The sequence below is a fragment of the Anomalospiza imberbis genome, chromosome Z (genome assembly GCF_031753505.1).
Source record: "Anomalospiza imberbis isolate Cuckoo-Finch-1a 21T00152 chromosome Z, ASM3175350v1, whole genome shotgun sequence".
In the NCBI taxonomy this organism is placed as follows: domain Eukaryota; kingdom Metazoa; phylum Chordata; class Aves; order Passeriformes; family Viduidae; genus Anomalospiza; species Anomalospiza imberbis.
Genome location: NC_089721.1, coordinates 21,638,700 through 21,660,935, shown reverse-complemented (window position 1 = coordinate 21,660,935; position 22,236 = coordinate 21,638,700). Strand labels below are relative to the sequence as shown.

General features: G+C 41.2%; 1 protein-coding gene across 3 annotated transcripts in view; it reads left to right on the top strand.

The window, feature by feature from the left end:
• THBS4 (thrombospondin 4) overlaps positions 1 to 21,903 on the top strand; it is a 42,460-nt gene extending 20,557 nt beyond the window's left edge. For all 3 annotated transcript variants that reach the window (XM_068177491.1, XM_068177490.1, XM_068177492.1), the window contains 15 exons: positions 3,031 to 3,168; positions 3,780 to 3,857; positions 7,137 to 7,289; positions 8,618 to 8,722; positions 8,940 to 9,047; positions 10,476 to 10,635; positions 11,394 to 11,512; positions 12,317 to 12,369; positions 14,419 to 14,612; positions 14,895 to 15,073; positions 16,495 to 16,543; positions 16,643 to 16,839; positions 17,344 to 17,516; positions 19,633 to 19,772; positions 21,674 to 21,903. In XM_068177491.1, the coding sequence (XP_068033592.1) occupies positions 3,031 to 3,168; positions 3,780 to 3,857; positions 7,137 to 7,289; positions 8,618 to 8,722; positions 8,940 to 9,047; positions 10,476 to 10,635; positions 11,394 to 11,512; positions 12,317 to 12,369; positions 14,419 to 14,612; positions 14,895 to 15,073; positions 16,495 to 16,543; positions 16,643 to 16,839; positions 17,344 to 17,516; positions 19,633 to 19,772; positions 21,674 to 21,735 (1,908 nt within the window). In that variant the 3' untranslated portion in view covers positions 21,736 to 21,903. The remainder of the gene's footprint in view (positions 1 to 3,030; positions 3,169 to 3,779; positions 3,858 to 7,136; positions 7,290 to 8,617; positions 8,723 to 8,939; positions 9,048 to 10,475; positions 10,636 to 11,393; positions 11,513 to 12,316; positions 12,370 to 14,418; positions 14,613 to 14,894; positions 15,074 to 16,494; positions 16,544 to 16,642; positions 16,840 to 17,343; positions 17,517 to 19,632; positions 19,773 to 21,673) is intronic.
• The last annotated feature ends 333 nt before the right edge of the window (positions 21,904 to 22,236 follow it).

Below are 22,236 nucleotides of genomic sequence, written 5' to 3'. Positions count from 1 at the left end.
CTGCATGCACAGTGAATGTCAATTCATTCTGATTTGATTTTATATCCCTGTTTTGTTGTCTCTTCAACTTTATGGAGGTTAGGTGTGTGAAAACTTGAACCACTCTGGTGAATTGAGAAGTCACTTAAAGGAGCTTAATGTTTGGAAAAAATCCCAGAACCTAAACCCAACCAAAACACATTTTTGACATTGTCATTTCTATTCCACAAGAAGATGCTGTAACTTCTGTTACAGGCTGCAGAAGCACTTTTTTTTTAATATGGGCTTTGTTTCTTTAAATTGGTGTGCTCCTGAAACAGCCTTGGAGACCAAAGTCTTCTCTTCAACCCAAACTGGAGTCATGCTTGCATCCTTACCTTAGAAGTCTATGAAAGAAAATAAACAATCATTGTCATTGTTCCTTTTGCTTCTTTGTGTTGAAGTCTGATAATGTAGACTTAAATCTACTTATTTTCTTGTGCTATATGTTAGAAATTCAGAGCTTGCTTGTATTGGGGACTGAATTAATAAATCTACAATATCTTAAATGATTAAAGAAAACCTGTGTTAATTGGAATGTGACACTTACTTGGAACAGAAACAACAAAACCATTTATATGTTCACTGCATTTTTTTCTGTGGGATGATTTTCACCGTTATTTTTTAGTCTTTTTTTGGGAAAAAGTACCTGGATGTAACAGTAGACCAAGGAACCAGCAAAATTAGGTCATAAACTGTGCCTGTGGATAGTTACTACCACATCAGTACCAGTGTACCTGTTTAATAGTGTAAAACAGCAAAAGCAATTCTCTATTTCTCCTTCCTAGCCAACAAGAAATGTGCTTTGACTGCTCTTTTGATTTACTCCCTCCCCTAGACTATCAGGAGAGGATTTGATGTGCCTTACACCTGTCTGCAAAAATCACTGGGGAGAGAAAGTGAGTTGAGTGTGGCAATTTCCTGCGACATTGGCAATATCTCTTGTTTTGCCTTATGTGGCATGAACTGTGCCTGCTGCAACAGAAGGCAAAAAATGGAGGTGAAGCTCTGAAATGTGAATGAAAGTGATAGATCCAAGACAGCTGTGGTACATGTTTCATGCTACAGACAGCCATGGTGTGAGGTTCAAGCCAGCCTAGGTGGAGCCTGCCAGTATGGGTGGGTTTCACCTCCTGAGCTATTTTCAGACTGAGGCAAAGCATGGCAATAATCTCCTCCCTGCCATTTTCAGGGTTGGAGCAACTCTACCCATTACAGCAGTGATGGAAAAAGAAATAGAGAATGGCTTATGATGGCTTGATATTAAAATGGTTGTCTGTTAGGAGTCAGGCTCTAATCATTGAGGATTCATGCACCTTCATCTTCCTGCCACCATTCCATATGACAGACGACCTGCTTTCACATTAGAAACAGCAAGGAATTTTTGCCAAAATTGTCTCATAAAGTCTTGCTTATTAGGAGGTCTTTATGTGGACACTGCCATTAAAATTCCACCTTGTCAGGAGCAGTTTTGTTCACCAGGAAATACCTACTTAATCAGTAGGATTAAGTAGGATTGGATTTTTACTTAGAGTTGTACATGGAGAAATTAAGAAGCAATAAATGGCAATCATTTTGAATTGTCTGATGAGAGAGATGTATCATATTACTTGTTTTCCTGAGTTAGCTGATATGCAGGAAAGTTTTTTTGGTTGGTTGGTTTTGGTTTTTTTTAATTTATTTAAAGCCTTTTATGAATGAACTATTTCTGTACTTCCTGATAATAGGCATTTAAAAAGAAAATATTGTACAAATTCTGATAAAGACAAATGTGGAACATCCCTAAGAGCTGTCATCATCTTTCCTGAGGTTCTCAGCATCTCTGCAGTACCCTCCCTAATTAATTGCCAGTTAGGAGACATTACTTTGGTGTGCTGGTGCCCATTATCTTGGGATCTGCAGCTCTGCTCTGTGTGCTGTGTAATTTGGGTGCCCTCTGCTGCCTACAACAAAGAATCCACAGCAAAATAAGGAGGCACAAAATGTCTGTCCTAGGTTTGACGTTTTCCTTATATCACTGACTGACATACTATCAACAAACCTTTCTGTCAAACACACTTTGATATTAAACATACCTTTTCTTGCTTCTGTGTGTGTTTGGTTACAAGTTGTAGGTCTCCTGTAGGAGGACATTATGTGGTTTGTTCTCCCTTTGTCTTGCCTAAGTTTTTCATTTAGTGATGGAAGGAGGAAAAAAAGACATTTTTTAAAACTCTTTAGTGTTCCTTTCTCATGTTTCTCATTCATTGTTGTCTTTGAGTCCTGTGCAGCAGGATGGCATGTTGATGTTTATGGTACTCATATAAACATTACCCAGCAGCTAGTGTTGATGTTGGAAAGGCAGCAATGTGGGATGTGTTTCCCAAACTGGCACCCACAAGACCAGTGAAATCAGTCACAGCTGTTTTGTAAAACTGCATAAAACAATTAAGTGAATGGTGCCTTCAGGCCAAGGGTGATTTTGTGGACATGTGATGTTTTGGGAGAAGTTTCAAGGATTGTCTGTGGGCTTCTGGTCTAGAAATGTGTGGATGCCACTGACACATCCCTGCTTATCCAGCTTATATTTGGATTCCTTCTGGCTATGAGATTTGTCCAAATATAAATGAAGGAAAATGCTACTGCCACTTCTGTGTGTACAAAACACATTAGAAGGGGTGTTTGGAGGCTTGGAGTTACGTGGCTTTCCTGATATTGTGGTCTCGACCCTTCGGCCTCCAAGGGATCTGAATCTTCCTACCTAATGGAAGGATTCAGGATGAGAGTTTTGGACATCAACTACAGGCTGTAATGGAAGGTTGCAAATGTTATTTAAATTACAGAGATAGCTGAAGACTTACTGAGGTCAGAAATACTTGCAGAGACTGTTTCCTCTCTAAGCCCTCTCAGAACAGAGGACATACAGGTGTTGCATGTAGCATTGCCTTTGGTGAGAGGTCTGTATGCACAGAGTCTGAATGTTACTGAAGCACGAACATGTGCTTGGTTCGTTTTTTTTTTTTTTTTTTGCAGTGTCGTTACAACCCTTGCTTCCCTGGTGTGCGGTGTGTGAACACTGCTCCAGGTTTCCGATGTGAGACCTGTCCTCCAGGATATACAGGACAAACTGTGCAAGGGATAGGACTCAGCTATGCCAAGAGCAATAAGCAGGTGAGTGGCAGCACCTCCATGACAAATTCTATTGCAAGGTGCTGCTTTTATATTAGCAGTGCATCTGTGTATTGAATGGTATTTATTTTTCAGTCGTTCCATAAGTGCCTTATGCTGTTAGGCAGAACTTAGAGTGTTTCAGTTAGAGATCTGAATTGTGTTTGCATAGCTTTAATTGGGAGTATTAACAATCTAATACTCTTGACTGGCATAGAGACAAGAAAAAATGTCGTCTTTCTAAGTATCTCTGATCAACTTCAGGGAGTTAGTTCTTCAGGGAGTCTGACTTTGAATTAGAAAGAAAATTTTTTTAAAGGCCTATTTTACTGTAATATTTTTGCATATTTCTGTAAGCACTCTAGAATGGGAACACAGTTTTTGTGTAAACTCTTCTGCGTGAACCAGAGCACATCCTAAAGTTGAAATTCTCTGTTTCTTTAGGGTTTGGAAAGTTAGCTTATGGATATGTCTGTGACATTCTGAGAGCAGTTTCAGGAGAGGCTACATCTCTTTTCTAGTCTTAAACTGTTGATTAAACTTTGGTGTTGTTTCTTCAATCTTTGATCTCAATAAATTTAATTTTATTATTTCTGGATTTGGTTTATTGCTAGGTCTGCTTAGATATTGATGAATGTCAGAATGGAGGACTTGGACTCTGTGTTCCAAATTCCCATTGCATAAACACTTTGGTAAGCATCTTTTCATTTATGCCTTTAAAAAAATCGATTGTTTTAAAATTCCATGAGGGTAGGATTGGATTTATGGGTCTGATGAAAGAGCAATTAATAATAAATTTTTTTCTTCTTATAAATCAAAGAAGCTTTTTCTCTTTTTCTAGCTAATAATAAAAAAGTCAATACTTGATTTGTCATGAACACATTCATCTGAATTGTATCCTTATCAATTTCCCTGAAGAGCAGGAGCTCTTCTCTCCATACCATCAAGTGATGTGTGTTTATGGGTATGTTATTGCAAGAAACCTCCTCTGAAAGAATAAACGTTTGCTTCCCTTATCTCCTGCCTCCTGAGAACTGTGGAAACAAGCTGTTCCCTGCTTGTTGCCTTCTTAGTAGGAGTTATGCACAGAGTAACAGCTATCCCTCTAAATAAATGGAAACAAAGCTGCAATTGGTACAAGATTGGTAATGCCTGTATATATTAAACACAGGAGAGCAAGCATAGGAGAAGTAAAAATGGTTAGAAAGATGTTAGGATCCAATAAGAAGGGAATACAACCACTTTAATTCTATGAAGCAAGCTGAACATAGAATCTCATGATCATAGAATCATTTATGATAGAAAATACCCTTAAGGCGAAGTCCAGCTCTTAACACAGCATTGACAACCCCACCACTACACTATTTTACCAGGTGCCACATCCATACCTATTTTGAACACTTTCAAGAATAGTGAGTCCACCACTTCCCTGGGCAGCCTGTTTCAATGCTTAACAATTCTTTGTGTAAACAAATTCTTGCTAATATTCAATCTTAATCTCCCCTGACCTGAGAGAGCCTGAGGATCTGAGGCCATTTCTTCTTGTCCTATCACTTCTTACTTGGGAGAAAAAACTGAACCCCACCCATCTATAGCATCCTTTCTGGTACTTGTAGAGTGATAAGGTCCCCCCTGAGGCTCCTTTTCTCCAGGCTAAATACCCCCAGCTCCCTTGGCCACTCCTCACAGGACTTGTCTTCCAGACCCTTCACCACCTCCACTGCCCTTCTCTGGACTCTCCAGCACCTCAGTGTCTTTCTTGTAGTGAAGAGCCCAAAACTACACACAGCACTCGAGGTGTGGGCTCACCAGTGCCCAGTACAGGGGGACAATCCCTGCCCTGCTCCTGCTGGCCACACCATTGCTGATCCAGGCCAGGATGCCATTGGCCTTCTTGGCCACCTGTGCACACCCTGGCTCATGTCCAGCCGCTGTCACCAGCACCCCCAGGTCCTTCTCCACTGGGCAGCTTTGCAGCCACTCTGCCCCAGCCTGTGGAGCTGCCCTGGGGAACAGCACTGGTAACTGAAGACCTGGATGAACACTGGACTGAACAGCTGGATGTAACTCCATTCACCACCACTCTCTGGGCCTAGCCATCCAGACAGTCTTTCACCCAGTGAACAGTGCAGCTGCCTAAGCTGTCAGCTGCCAGACTCCCCAGGGGATTGCTGTGGGAAATGGTGTCAGAGGGTCATCCACTGAGCAGGTTACAGAACAAGCAGGACCCACCTTTCATAAATCTCTGCTGGCTGGGCCTGATCTCCTTGTTGTGTTGGACATGCCACAGGGTTTCTTCATAGCAGGAGAAAGGTTAAAAGTATCCTTCAGGTTTAAAGGTGGTCCTTTCTGCAGCAAGGTATTGTTGAGGCTACCATTTGTGTTCAATGTTAACTTTCCTTGAGAATAAGCTTGTTCTCTTAGGGCTGCTTTCACTGTTCAGTATGTTTGTATTTGTATCTTTTTTTTAACATCTAGAACATTTACTGTCACATTTTGTATCTTGCTGCATGACTAGACATGCAGCTTCTCTGGGAAGCCCTCAGGCCCTGTCTGCAGAGGGCAGGCACCAAGTGTCCTGCCATCTGTCCAAACAGAGCAGTGTGGGGTTTCTAATCCTGTATCCCTTCAGAAACAGTCTGGTCTGGAAATGCTGCCTAAGAGGCTATTTTCATGCATACCAGAGCTTGATATAGGATATATAGGATATATACCAAGCAAATTCAGCAGACTCCAGAATATGCCAACCTGGCGTCTATTAGGATAAAGTGCACAGGCTGGTGTGTTTTATATAAGCCGTACCATTTGCATCACCCAAGGATTATTTTACTCTTCAGTCATCTGTTTATTTTCATCTTCATCCTGAAAGTATGCAGACAGAACAGATTTAAAATCTGTAGCAAAGTTAAGAATAAGGATAAAAAATAATGCCAGTCTGAGCAGTAAGTAGATTTCTCTGTGATAGTGGACTATGACAGTCCTGACAGTTCTTCCAACAGACTTTGTACACGAAGAGTGAAGTTGTATGAAGTACCTCAGTTTCACCAATGGTTGGATGCACATGTTTGTCTGAGATCTGCCCGTTTCTGTCCCTTGACATGTCAAAAAATAATTACTCTCCATAAGATAAAAGATTGTTCTCAATTAACTTTTATGTCTTAAGTTACAGGTCTACAAGAATGTGAGACAGAGACAAAAGCCACATTGGATGTCTAAAGAAGATCTCACCTTATCACTATTTATCTGTTTATATCTCATATGGTGATTAGCCCAGCACATAATGAGATTCCTTGGCTTAGCTCCTTTGTGTTTGTTTACACAAAAGAGTAATACATATGAAATACATATGCATGTGTCATAGTAAACCATGGCAAAAACATACATGGATGTTCTTATTGCAGTGTAAATGAGGATGGCTATGTCTTCAGATACAGAATTCTTTTCTGAAGAAGAAGATTTGGATCAAATTGGCTTTAAAACATTTTAGCTTAAAAATAAAATGGGACAAAGTCATGATAAACTTTCTTATCTCTCTTTGATTAAAATTTGTGCCCAGTTGCCTTTAGATAAACCGATAGGTGTGCTTTACAGTGAAATAAGATCATCCAGCCTGATTAATAAGTTGCTGCTTTGAGTTTTGCACAAAGTTTCAGCCACCTGGAAGCAGTGCAGGGTGTTGCTGGCAAGGACAAAGAAGCTTTTGCTGCTATCTGACTTTTCTCTGGCTTAACAAAACACTGGTCTAAACAGACAAGAGTTGAGTATGTTTTCCACCATGCACTCTGGAAGCCAAATATAATTTTCCTGTAGAAAATAAAGTTTGTTTACAGTACAAGAGGCCTCAGTGGATGAAAAAGTACACTTGCACAGCATAAATAGTATGACTTGACTTGAATCTCGCTCTTGTGCTTGCCTTGAAAAAGGAAAAAAGTACCATTAAAAGGCTGGCTGGTGACTTCTTGTTCTTACAGGGGTCTTACCACTGTGGCCAGTGCAAACCAGGATATACAGGAGACCAAACCAGGGGATGCCAAGCTGAACGGAGCTGTAGGAATCGAGCCCTCAATCCATGCAGCATCCATGCCCGATGTATTGAGGAGAGGAGAGGAGAGGTGACGTGTATTGTGAGTTCATTAATTTTGCATTTTTACAGTGAAATCCAGCCATTTTAGGCTGGAAAAGAGAAAGACTTTGTGGTCATTTTATACAGTTGGATGTTTTACCAGTTGTGGCACACTGGCCAAGACCAGCTGTGAAAACTGGCTTGCAGTTTTTTTTGTTCTTGCTACATGTCTGTAAAGCAGCCATATTAATGTATCATATTCACTATGCCTGTGTAATTAGATCTTTAGGAATCACTTTTGTAGACTTTCTGTAGTCTCCTCAGAAAAGACTGTCAAGTGTCAGTCTTCAGAAGACATCACAAGGACAGATTCCTCTCTTGGTGCTCAGCTACATAGCTGTGAGTAAGGATCCTCTCTGCATAGCCAACATGCCTGTATTTGCTGGCTGATAGAGACTACGTTTTTCAAAGTGAGATGACAGATTCCAGGCACAGGGAGGTTGTATCGGGCTGACCAGCAGTGGGAGCAGAGGAGCTTAAGTAGCATATGAACTTCCACTCTAAGAGTATACTGAAGTATATTACTTACTTTTTCCATCTTGAAACATAAAGCAAGAGACTAATCCTGTGTCCTAAATTTGGATACAGTGCATGCTTTTGCTGGCACTTGCTTTGGTCTCATTTTTAAGTACGTCTGTTTCAAAGATAAATAATCTAGGATATTTAAGTCTATGCTGTATTGGGAAGATGCCTAGATACTTGTAGTAGGCAAGTCCTGGTTTTAAGGGAAGGCCAGATTTTGACATGCAGTTCTTTGTATATGTCTTCAACACAAATGATGTGTTGGTTTGAAACAGTAATAATTAAATTGGCTAGCAGAAACTTGTGTGCAGATGCATTTGTTTTGCAGATGCAAACTTACTATCACAGTTTTCTCTTAAAACTTCCTTTAGTTGCAGTTGTGTTCTTGAGGTACTGAACAACACAGTCATCCCATCTAACCATGTGCCCCTTGACAAGATGCTAGGTGCATACTCTACCTAGTTGCTCTTTTCTTTTACTCAACCAGCCAGTGAGGAGCCAAGATTAGTTCCTGGCCAGTGTCTATAAGAAATCTATAACTCCCACTGAAATCATTAGGTGTGGCAGGCACACATTCCAGTTGACATCAAGTTGTAGCTCTTTCTAGCTATGTCTGGATACACTGCAGCATCTCTCAATGTGGGAAAAAAACCTTTACTTTCAAGCTCTCTGTATTTCATTGCACTTCAGTATCTGTCCATGACTTCCATATGCCACTGTTTTCAAGACTGGTATGAGTCTTCCTTCTTGAATATTCCTACAGTGACTCATTAACATTTTGATAGTACTACTATGATTTATTGATAGTGTGGCATTGGCTGGGCTGGTGATGGTTATATTTGTGGAAAAGATGTTGACATTGATGGCTACCCTAATGAAGAACTCTCATGCTCTGCTGAAAACTGCAGAAAGGTAAGAAATGCTTTCCTAATTCTATAATAATTCAAAGCATGAAAGGATAAAGACTGTAAGAAATATGAGTCAATGTATTCATCTTTTATTCAGGTGATTGAATTCTGTTTAATTTGATGATTAATTTTCAATAATTAATAATAGAAAAAAGTCATTCAAATTATTAAGGCATCCAGTTTACCTATAGAACATCAGACTTGTCTCTTTTTCTGTCTAGGACAATTGCAGATTTGTCCCAAACTCTGGACAAGAAGATGCTGATGGTGATGGGATTGGAGATGCCTGTGATGACGATGCAGATGGAGATGGCATTCCCAATGAGCAGGTGCTGTGTGTAGATCAGGATGCAGGGGTCTGTGCCAACAGAATGATTTCCCACTGCTGCAATGGGAAATGATTCTGAAATCTACTCATTAATATTTGCCAGAGATTGTTACATACCCCTCATTGTCAGTGGCCCCTTAAATTCTTTTACTTCTATGTAATGCTCGTTCTTACAAGACTTAAACCACACAGCCTTAAATCCCACCTTAGTATCCTTTGTTACTACCTCTTATAATTTAATTCTAAAGCTTTTTGTATAGAGCTTGTGTCCTTCTGTCACACTTTCTCACAGCATGACCTTCAGTAACATTATTTGCATTAACATTTTTTTATTTAAAGAGCAGGTTGACCTGACAACACATTTCATCAGGGATCCAAAACCCACATAAATGAATGTGTGTCTTGCCAATAATTTGAAAAAGCTTTGGATTGTGTCCACAAAGCAGAAGAGATTTCCATGTGGGTACACACAGCAGAATATATTGGAGGATACATTCAGATTGGAAAAGCTGCTTTGTTTTCACCCTGTATTCTTACAAGCCAACCGTTGTTCCATATTAAGATCACTGACTGACACTGCTTAATGTGCTTCCAAGCTATAAGAATATGCTATCCAGAGTACAAATGTCCACCTGGAGCTAGGGCAGACTAGCAGTCACAGAGGGCCTGTCTCAGGCTGTTTAGCTACAGAGTTCCACACTAAATTGTATTAGCTTAAATCAATTTATTTTATTAATGTTCTAAAATGAAAAAATTAAATCCTCCTACAATTTTAAATCTATTTGCAGGTTCAGCACCTTCATAATCAAGTAACTTTTATATTGTTTCTATTGTGCTTCTCTGTGTACAATAGGAGGAGGTCATGGGTGTGCTGGATAGGTATAGACATTTTATACCACTTTGAAATAAAATTTTCTCCATATACCTCCTGGTGGACTTTAAAAGTCAATAGCAGCTTGTTTGAAACAAACAAAGCCACCAAAACCAAACAAAAAGTGGTACCTTTTTGCATCAAGACCTTCTTTCCCCAGTTTCCAGCTAGTCTGTACCAGAAGGGGGCAATGGCCTTTCACTGAGAGTGTCAGAGTCTCTGAACTGCAGCTTTTGAGAAGGACCACGTGAGAAAGCTCGGGTACCAAAACAGGTTCCTCACCATGCACCCATGCAAAATGAGAATCAGAAATCAAGATTATAAGTAAAGCCTTATGGTGCTGGGTGTTTGTGATTAGGGTTCCCACAGTGTGGTTCAAATCAGAGCTTTGAGGGAGCAAGTGAAATCTGATCCAGAGCTAATATTGACATAAAATGTCAAAACTGCTCACACTTTTTCTTTTGAAATTAGAAATAAATACAAGAGTTTTATAAATCAACTAAAGAAGAAATTAAAGATTCATGGCCTGACTGATGTCTGAGTCCGTCTCTCTTGCAGGATAACTGTGTCTTAGTTCCTAATGTTAACCAGAGAAACAGTGACCAAGATATCTTTGGAGATGCTTGTGACAACTGTCGTAGTGTCCTGAATAATGACCAGAGGGACACAGATGGTGATGGGAAAGGCGATGCATGTGATGATGACATGGATGGAGATGGTTGGTGATTTTTCACATTGAGCTTCTTTGATGTCATTCAGGTTTTCCCAGGGTGTGCTGCATGTTAGGAGATTTCATGTCACCAGCTGTAACACATAGTCTTTTCTCATGAAACTTGTGGAGATTAGGAGATTTCATGTCACCAGCAGTAACACATAGTCTTTCTTCATAAAACTTGTGGTTTTCGTCCTTTTAATTTAGTTAATACATATCTTAGTCTGCATTGGAAGCACTGTACACTGTAACAGAGAAACCAAGCCATGTTTCATGTAGAAGTTAAGGTTGTTGATCATTCAGCATTTCCTTAAAGGTACAAATGTTCCAGGGCATCCGGCTGCTGCCAGTCACTGGAAGCAGAGTTTCCAGTGCTCTGTTATACTATACCCAGAGCTACTTAACATATTATTTTCATTGCTGTAGGAGGCTTGAAAGAAATGAAAAAATCACACTCCTTCAAATGTAATTAAAAAAATTAAATTGTCCCATCCTATAAGTTGCGATACAGGAACAGGATAGAATTTATTGTGTGTAATTAATGAGTGTGATGGGGTGGACAGCTGTGCTTTAGCAAGATGTTCGTAACTACTTTTAAAAGAGGGTTGCACATACAATAAAAATTTACTGTGCAGGCTTATAATTTCATTGCAGGATTAAGTCGTTTTTGAAAAGGAATAGTGTCTTTACTGTCTTAATGTTTATATTGTCCAGTGTGGACAAATATGGGAATTGTCTTTAACACACAATCCACTTTACTCTAGGTGTTAAGAACCTTTTGGATAATTGTCAGAGGATCCCCAATGAAGACCAGGAGGACACAGATAATGACGGTGTTGGTGATGCCTGTGACAGCTGCCCTACAATCAGCAACCCAAACCAGGTTAGCAGGCAGAAGGAAAAACTATTCTTGTTAAGAGACAGGGACTGCTGAGCCTAAAAAGGTGCAAGAGAATGAAGCAACCCATGCAGCCATAGTGTTTATATTTTAATAATAAAGTGTATTTCCTGGATAATATAATATAGTAAATATCTAGGTATTCAGGAGAGTTTTACAGACCTGCTGACTCTCCTGATGTGAGAAGGGGAAGCTACCAGTTATATGCTCACCATTCGGGATGTTGTTGGGATCTCTGCCCAGCATGTATCTTCTACTCTCAAGCTCTGAAATATCCTCCAGTCCCGCAGAGTTCAACGCCAAACTCCACACAGGGGTGTGATTTAGTTATGCTTGGTATTTCTTTAATCAGGACAAAAATCCTGGTGTCTTTACTTATCAAAACTTTCAGTGCTGCTAGGTGAGAAGTCATTGTAACTTTTCATATGTTGGAATTCCGATTTCATGTGTGACTAATGAAAAATGTTGGAAACTATAGAGAAACATAGTAGATTTTTTAAAATGCTTAAGAAATAAACCTTGGCTAGAAATGAGAAATACTTACTTTCAGTAGCAGAGGAATCTTGCTTAAACTTTTCAATTAAGAAATGTTTCTTTAATAAGTTTTTCTTTAATAAAACTAAATTTTTGGTTAGATGGATGATGCAAAAGAGAAAATATATTCTGTAAAACAAATATCTCTTCATACTTTTATTTTAGTCGTATTTGATTTGGTTGTGTTTTGATTTAATCCTGCAAATAGATGCTCTTGACAGCTGATAGTGGAACTTTCTCTGTTCCTTTTTGCAGTCAGATGTCGACAATGACCTGGTTGGGGATTCCTGTGATACCAATCAGGACAGGTATGCTGTGAGAGAGGCTTGTCCTGAGCTGAAGCATGCTGCTGATTCCTGGAGAGCTGTAATCCCTCAGGCTAGCCTGGATTTAATTCCTGAGAGTTGTTATTTCAAGAACAGTGTTAAGATTTGTTAGCCTTGTTTGTTCACTTCCCTGTGGTAGTACACTTATGGTTCCTTCACCTTTATAGCCATTCACACAGGCTTCCTCTGAGTTCCTGTGGAAGTGACATTCAAGAAGCTCTCTGGCTGTAAAACCCAGAGCACTGCTCAGAGCTTCTTAGTGAGAAAACGTCTTTCCTTTTTTGCTTTATTTTTCCTTCCTCTTTTATTTCTCTGCTTCCTTAGCAGAAATTTCACAGGTAAGGGCTCTAAGTATTTCCTTAAGAACCTAGTGTTCTTTGCAGAAAAAAAAATTGTATTATCTAGTGTATAACACTTGCAGAGCAACCCCTTTGCTTTAGCACAGCAAGACTGGCAAGGATCCTCTGTCTATAGCTTTCATATGCCTTGGGCATTCACAGGAGCATGTTCCATGACAAATTGCATCACTTGTCTGGAAGCAGCTTCTGCATAACCAGCTTAAGGGATAGCAGGTTCTCCCATGTGCACCTCACTTACAGCAAGAAGCAAGGGAAATGATAAATCCTGTGCTGTCACAGCCTTTCATCAGCCATAGACAGCTGCAGGGTTTCACCCCAGGGCCATTGGTGCATGCTCCCTCTGTGAAGGGACCTGGAGGGGGCCCACTTACTTGTCTTTGCAGGGATCATTCCCAATCTTGGGCCAATAGCTGCCAAGGCCATCGTCATTTTACTCTTAAGTTGATATGTCTTTGTTCTTTTTCTTGTTTTAAAAAAGGACTTCCCCCCGCCCCCCACCAGTAAAATTCACTAATGTGTGTGAAGCATTTCCTGTGTGAAGCATGCTTAACCTTGAGTAGATACACACATATGGTGCTTATTGCATTTTATCTCAATATTGTGCAAATTCTTATTACTCTGACCTAAAATTAAAGCACATTTCTTAAGCAGGGAAAGGTATTTGGGAATATTCCTACCTATAAGCCACAGCATGACTTTATTTGGCTGCAGGTCATTTCTGCTCCACCTGCGCTAACAGGAAGCCACTGAGGGAAAACATACCTGCTAATTGCTAGAAAGCAATTTGGTTTTGGTGGGTGCACAAAATACACCATACTTAAGCAGTTTTTTTTCAATGATGCACTTAACTGTTGGGATGGAGAAGTTATGTAACCACCCCATAACTTCTTGAACCCTCTTCTGTAGTCTGTGTCCCTGTGCTTGGTGGCTCTTCCCTGTGACTAGCTGATGCAGCCATGACCTGGAAGGAGCTACAGACTTTCTCTTCTATTTCTTACTGTATGTCCCCCCTGCAGGATGGCAGTCATTCAGTTTGGAAAACACCTTCAAGACCATTGAGTCCAAGCACTAACGTAGCAGTGCCAAGTCCACTACAAAAAACTTGCTATGCAGGAGGGTGAGAACAGTGGTTGTTTTTAAATAAGTCTGATTTCAGGTGCTCATGTAGAGACTCTCATAAAGCTTCATTCGCACTCACACCTGCATGTTCATGAGCACCAAGACACATGTGCATATAAGACAAGGGACACAAGGTGTCCAGTTCTTGCCGTCTCCTGAGTGCCCCTCTTGATTGGTGACACTGCATTTGTTGGATGTGCCTTACACACCCTTCAGGAGTGGATGTTGATTGGGTTCTTGGGCTCCAGTATATTTCCCCTACCATGTAAGGCTTATTTTTTTTCCCCTGAGTATTTTTTCAGCTCCTGGCTTGGAACCTTTTTTTAGTTCCTGGCTCCTTTGCTTTCCTGCCACCTTATCTTATCTGAGTCTCTTTGTTCCTGCTCTCCTTGCAGTTCAGCCACCTGAGCAACAGGATGTGTTGCCCACTGGTCTGCTTCCAGCTCCAGAGCTGCCACTGGTGTGTTTCCCCCTCAGGTGTCTGTGCTGTTCCCTGTGCAGAGGCAGGAACTGATCCTGGCATACCATTTCTTTTTTGTTTCTGTGCTTGCAGCGACGGTGATGGGCACCAGGACAGCACAGACAATTGCCCTACCGTTATTAACAGCTCCCAGCTGGACACAGATAAGGACGGGCTGGGTGATGAGTGTGATGACGATGATGATAATGACGGCATTCCTGACCTCTTGCCTCCGGGCCCTGACAACTGCAGGCTGGTCCCCAACCCGGGGCAGGAAGATGATAATGGTGAGATGGCCCTTAAGGAGCCATTTTGATTCTCAGGCACTGCATTCATCTCCAGACTGTGTGCACCAGGATGCAGCACTGTCATTACCAATGCATACACTCATCCCAGGAACAACAGCAGCACTCAGGAGCCCTTTAGCCAAAACAGAGGCACTTTCTCAGGCGCTACAGCCAGCAGGGCGGATGCTCTGCCTGCTTCTTGGACACCCTAATCCCATGGATGGGGCAGATGTAACTACTTGCTGCACCATAAATCTCCTTTTGCTTCTCTGATGCATTCAGGTGATGGAGTTGGCGATGTCTGTGAGTCTGATTTTGACCAGGACACAGTGATTGATCGGATCGATGTGTGCCCTGAGAATGCAGAGATCACCTTGACAGACTTCAGGGCCTATCAGACAGTGGTGTTGGACCCAGAGGGGGATGCACAGATTGATCCCAACTGGGTGGTTCTGAACCAGGTAAAAATGGTCTTTCTTGGTCACTTGATCTTTCCTACCTGTCTGAGAAAGATCATTTGAAAACCACAATAAAATTAGCTCTGTAATTGCTGGACCTCTGGCAGACATGAAAAGTGGAAGGTGTTGGTTAGTAGAATATTTTTAGGAGTAATAATGAAGGATAGCCTTCAAGCTATGAAAATTGATGTTCCCAATACTCTAAACCAGCTACATGCTGGCCAACTTATTCTAGGTGGATTTCACTGCTGCCAGAAGGCAGACATGTGTTACCCTGTTGAAATATTTCTGTAGCAATCAAGTTTCATTAATCCTTCCCATAATTTAAAAGTCTGATGTGCTAAATAACATAGCATTTCATAGGATCATAGAATGGTTTGGGTTGGAAGAGACTTCAAAGATCATCTCATTCCAACCCCAATCTGCCATAAGCAGGGACACACATCAGTAGACCAGGTTTCTGAGAGCTTCAGCCACCCTTGAACACTTAAAGGTTTGGAGCATCTCTGGGTAACCTGTTCCAGTGCCTCACAATCCTAACAGTAAAACATTTTTCCCTCATACTTAATCTGAACCTAACTGATCTTACTTTGAATCCATTGCCCCTTGTCCTGTCACTACATGCTCTTGGTAAAATATCCCTCTCAGTCTTTCTGGTAGGCTCCCTTCAAATACTGGAAGGCCACAATTACGTCATCCCAAAGCCTTCTCTTTTCCAGGCTGAAAAACCCCAATCCTCTCAGCCTGTCTTCATAGCAGAGATGCTCCATCCCTCTGATCATCTTTGTGGCCTCCTCTGGACTTGCTTCAACAGGCCCATGTCCTTCCTGTGCTGGGACCCCAGAGTGCTGTACTGGGTGGCAGACCAGTACTCCTAGATGGAGTCCAGTAATTTACTTACACTAACAAATCTTTGCCTTCGGGAGGCTAATGTGTTACGAGTCACAGGGAACGTGCAGCTTTTTTCCCATTTCAAAAGTCTCTGCCAAGCCAGCTGGGGTGTATGCATCTTTGTTAACACAGTCCTGGTAGTCAGTTAAATCCTGAACTCTGTGATCCAACTGTATGAGCTAAGCCTAGGAAAAGCTCTCTTCCTCCCACAACCCTCTTCCCCTGCAACCCAGTTTTGGCCAGATTCAGATTTCCAGAAGATTGTGGTAGGGAAAGAAAGTATCAAAATACCGGTATGACTAATTCTGCACTAGGAAAGCCAACAAATCATTCCCAACTCATGCAGTGCAAGAAGCTGAAATGTTACTATTTGATTATAGTTCTCACTGATTTTCGTTCAGAGCTACAAGTAGCACAGATATGTTGCAAGCAAACAGAAGAGAGGGATGAAGGAGGTGCTAGAGGGAGACCAGAAGAGGTTTAGCCAATCCAGCTTGCCACACATGCTAACCACTCTGAATTTACCCTTACAGGGGATGGAAATTGTGCAGACTATGAACAGTGATCCTGGCCTTGCTGTTGGTATGTAGCCTCTTCTGAGATTCAAGTTTTACAGCAGAAAATTCAGAGACTATGAAGATGTGTTGTACAGAATTGTTTTTAACTTTTGTGTACCCTTAGGTTACACGGCTTTTAACGGCGTTGACTTTGAGGGCACTTTTCATGTGAACACAGTGACAGATGACGACTATGCTGGCTTTATTTTTGGTTATCAAGACAGCTCTAGCTTTTATGTAGTAATGTGGAAACAGACAGAACAGACATACTGGCAAGCGACTCCCTTCCGAGCTGTTGCAGAGCCCGGCATTCAGCTAAAGGTACTGGTGGTGGCTCCTAGCTAAAGTCACAGTGTTCACTGCAGCCTGGCTATGCTATCTTGCCATGTGCTGGCCACAGGCTAGGTCATCATGCCATGCATAAGCCAAGCCACTGCACTGCATGTCAGCTGTGCTGCCTGACTGCTGTTCTCTATTGGCAACTGCTGTCAAAACAGTTAAGTCAGGCAGCTGCCACACAGCCCTTTTAATAGCATTGTTTTTTAAGGAACATAATCTTACCTTTCTGATCAGATGGAGCATTAAGTCTCTGCAGTGATTGTGCTCTGACCCTCACTGGTCAGATTGCCTCCTTTTCCTTTGTCCAGGTACCCAGCTGGTCACTTTGTCTATGTAGGCAGTGGCTGCAGCTGTAGAACAGAAGTTAGGGGCCTGTTAGTAGCAGAGAGGATGCTTCTGCAGACCTGCTCCTCACTAAAAAAAATATCTTGGCTCCTGAAAGTGACTTTTCTCTGTGGTCAGTGTTGGAAAATTGTATTTTTGCAGGCTGTGAAATCCAAGACAGGTCCTGGCGAGCACCTCCGCAACTCCCTCTGGCACACAGGGGACACAAATGACCAGGTCAGGCTGCTGTGGAAGGACCCCCGAAATGTAGGGTGGAAAGACAAAGTCTCCTATCGCTGGTTCTTGCAGCACAGACCTCAGATTGGTTATATCAGGTAAGAGAGGAAAAGATAGATGAGTAACAGATACTCTAATTTCTCAACACCTGATTCAGATGATACCCTGAGAATTTGTATTATGTCTGGGCTTTGTCTTGATGAAGCCTTATAACAAATTAGACTTTGGAATTCAGCCTGCAGCTCTTTTTCTAGACAATTCCAAGTTAAATCTCTTTGTATGGACCATCTGTCTCTTTTAACTGTGCCTTACCCGGATGAGCTCTTTTCTGGCTTTAATACCTTGTTTTCTACTACTAGCCATTGCTACTGCTGGCCACTGATCTGAAAACAAATATATTTCAGTTTTTTTTAATTTTGATATTTTAGAATATTTTTGTTGGAATTGGGATAGTTCATTTATGTATTCTAGGATAACAGAATAAAAGTTGTCCACTTAGAAGTTGTGATTCTAACTTGCAAGTAATTATCCTCCTGTGATAATTTGACATTACTCAGCATATAGTCAGAAAGTTTGTCAAAGCTTTGTAATGTGTGTTATATGTTCTTATTTTGGGTTATTTTGGGGAAAAATAGTTAATAATAGAAAAAAATCAGAATTCAGAATGAAACATTTTACTCTGCAACATCCAGCAAAGAAATCAGCAGGAATTATACTTGTAGATCAAGGCTGATGTTAAATTGCAAAAAACTAACTGCTCTGGCATGATGGGCTCAGGTCTTTCAGCCTTAGAACAGAACAGAAATAAGGGTTAGTCAGCTTTTCTTCAAGAAAATCACCACCCTGCAGTTGAGATGTAGAAACTTGATGGTGTAATTATTCCACTTTTCTAGTGCAGAGCATGATCTTCAGTGGTAATTGGAGTAAGCATAATTGACTTTTACACTAAAATGGATTAAGAACATTTATACCATCAATTGTTTTGCCCCAGCCACAGGGCAGTAGCAAATTGATCTCAGGTAGCAACTTACATCTAGACCAAGAAGTTAGTGAAGCTGCTGCATAAGCAAACATCTCCTGCAGTCTCTCCAACTAGCCTAAGTAATGCTCCCTGTAACTGGGAAAGGTAGTACAGTCTGTGTCACAAAATCCTTTGAAACTAAAGGCAGGCAGGCCTAAAGCAAGCCTCTGTCAGCTCTCTGTCTACTCTTGCTGTGGTCTGGTTAGGGTAGATGCCACAGACCGCTGTGTGTCTAGCAAAGGTTTTCCAAGCCTTCAAGGAAGTCACTTGAGCCAGCCTCTCCCATGGAAATTTGCAAGACAACAAATTGTATTCATTGTACAGATACTTTTGAACTGCCTCACCAAATCAGTAAATAAAATCAGAAACATACCAGGATTTGGGCTTTGTACCTTATTTTATGAAAAGACACAGGAACTTTCATTCCTTTCACCGTTTGCTCTTTTCTTGTATGCAGAAATTTATCAGTAGTATCCCCATCCATAACAGGGCTCTCCAGGCTTATCATCCCCTAGGTCATTTACCCTGTATCCCATAGGCTGAGGACTTGATGTGGGCAGTGCTGCAACAAACAGCTCAGCTGGCTCCAGTGTGGTCCTGTTCAAGCCCTCAATACAGAGCACACACTGGGAAGCTGGTGGGAGCAGCTTTCACAGGGCTATTTGGGAATTTGCTGATGTGTTTTCTAACAAGAAGGTGCTAGATCAGCAAAACAGTTCCTGGAACTAATCATATTCACATTTTTAAGGAAATCTTACAAGTTTAAGATCCCAATGGTTTGTTTGAAACTCTTCCTATTAAAAAAAAAGTTCAAATTGTGGAAGACAATATCCATCTAGCCTTCTTCAACTGATCTAGTTTGGTTCTGCTGTAACTATTGACTTGGAAAATTTCAAGAGCTAAAGCACTCAGCTGGACTGACTACAGGGAAAAAAAAAAAAAAACAAACATTCCAAAGCTTTTTTAGGATATGTAGAAATTCCTCAAAAAATCCTCCCTCCTCTTGCCAGCATGCAGCATTGCTCCAGTTCCCAGTCTATGCAGAAGCTACATTAACTACTTTTTCTCCCCTGGGCTAGATGGGAGGGATAGCATGTCCAAGAATAGAGTCTCCATGGATAACAACATTACTTTCAGGAATGTTGCAGCCTTAGAAAAGACCTAATAGAGCTTCTGTTTGCTTTCTTATTAAGGGCAAGATTTTATGAAGGCTCTGACCTAGTGGCAGATTCTGGTGTAACTATAGACACCACGATGCGTGGAGGACGGCTTGGAGTTTTCTGCTTCTCTCAGGAAAACATTATTTGGTCCAACCTGAAATATCGCTGCAATGGTAATGTTGTTCTTATGCCATTTTAGCTAACAACTAGCAAGTGACAATGAAGAACCAGTAGTAAGGCTGTTGCATTATGCCATTTAGCATTCTTTCCTTTGCCCTTCTTTTACAAGTTATTCACAGCTGTGAAATACCTCCCCTGACACCAGCAGCACATGGAAGCCCAGCGAGACAGGAACTAACACAGCTGCTCCTCCCAGAGCAGTCACTCTTCTACAAAGAATGTGCTGAGGGGCATAGCTGTCATCAGAGAATTAGGAATGTTATATAAAACCAACTGACTGAGAGCTGTACACACACAATAAATACACTGATACCATAGTGTATGTAGATGCCTTGAGCTTTGAATACAAGGTGAAATACACCTGGAGAGAGACAGTGAGCTCATGCATCAGGCATCACTGTCACTTGCGTACTTGCTGGCTGGTCTTGTGTGTTGGGGCACAAGGATCATAAGATGCCTTTTCTCACATGTAGGAATGCTCTTGATTTTGTGGGAGTGTGCTGGCTCACTTTTCTCAGGGCAAGAGCCTTTTAGCTTAGCCCTGATCATCCACTATACAAAATAACTCAAACTTTCATCACTCACACAAAGTGAGTGGAGATTCAGAGTGAGCAGCAGTTCAGGGGACTTGAACTGGGGCTGAAGGGGCTGCCCCTCTTCCTCTCAGCATTCTTACCCAGTCTTTGGAAAATAATCTACCAGCCAAGTTGGAATAGTTTCCTTGTCTGCTTTCTGGATCTGAGAAGCCCAGTCCAGGACTGCAGGGGACATCGCCACTCTGTGGCATGTTACGCTGATGGACTCTGGTACTTGTACACTTAGGCAGGCTCTTGGAGGTCACAGTTAAACAGGGAACTTTTAGACAGTAGTGCTTACAAATAAAAATTACTTGGTAAGTATTTTCAACTGTATTGTAGTTTCCCAGAAAGCAAGTATCAAAGCTGCCACTGAGTCACACTTATATGGCAGTGAGCAGGCAAGTGGCGTTGCTGCAGGGGCTACATAAAGTCTATGAAACCCACTCAAAAGAACTCTGAAGTCCCACAGTATCTCTGTTTTCATATCAGAGAAATTACAACATTATGTAGAAAAAACTTGAAATTTGGGCCTTTTAAAGGTGTTCAACAAAAAGCAAGGGACTTACCCCCTTTTCTACATACTGTGTGTTTATACACATATCCTTTTTTTTGAGTTTAGAGCTACCTCTCCTGCATCAGGGTGAAAATAATCAGAGTGAAGTTGAGGTCATGGAATTGAGCTTTGTTGCTGTGGCTCCATTGCTGGCTGCAGCTTTAACTCTGTGGTTGCTCTGTCGCTCTCCAGATAAAATGTTTTGGGATCTGGCAAAGGCAGACTGCAAATAACGCTTCAAACAGAATTGTAGCTGCTCTTTATGACATTGATCCATCTCCAGCTCCCTTGCCCAAGTCTCAAGTCTTTATGCCAGTTGCTGTTGGTCCTGGGGTTAATGCTTTTTGTCTCTTCTTGTGGTCTGGGAAACCATCACAGGGAAGTTGAATTAGGATACATGAGAAATAGAGATGCTGAAGCTACAAATGTGTCTGGCATGCAGAACAAGATGAACATGTATCTTGCCTTTCTGGTCAGTGTTTATTGATAAAAATTTAAGAGTGCGAGCCACAAAGTCTTCAGAGATATGTAATTTGAAGACTGACAGTACTCCTTTGTGGACTGGCACTGTAGCACTCACTGTCTTGTTAGCTTCTTTGTGTTTCTCTGTGGTATGTAGATAAAACTGAAAACATTCCTTGTTCATTCTTAATGTGGAAACAAAAGAGAAGCATGTTACCTAAAAAGAGAGTAGGTGGGTAATTTAAGTGCTCCTTAATTTTGTCAGAAGAGACTAAACTTTTATGTATTTTCCTGTTTTCAGACACCATCCCAGAGGACTTTCAAGAATTTCAAGCGCAGCAATTTGGTGTTGGGGATATTTAAAAAGTAAAAGCAAACTAACATTGCTATTGCAAACAGTAAAACAATATATTTTAAAACCTTATATGATTTTTATTGTCAGAATGCACACCGCAGCTTTGTTGTCATTGATGTGACTATGTCAGACTTTTTTTTTGTAAAAAAGTGAAAATAAAAAGGAGACAAAATATACTTTGGCCTCACTTCTTTTCAAATTTGCCCTAAAATCTAGAGAGCAGCATGTAAATGGAGTGACAGCTTGCTTAAAACACACTCAAGAAAAGTTTGAATCTGTTGCTTTTTTGGATTCAGTATTAAGCAGGGTAGGGAAGAAAGTGGAATTTTCTCTACCTTGAATGTGTTACAAACAACAGGTTGCATGTGGTAATGAAGTGGTTTGGAGCTGTTTGGCCGAGCCACATAATACCCTTCCTGTCCTCCTAGGAATAGGTTGTATCTCCTTTCAGACATTTTAAGGCCTTTGGAGACTGTTACCTTTGGCGGATCTCCTTTTAAGCAATGTAT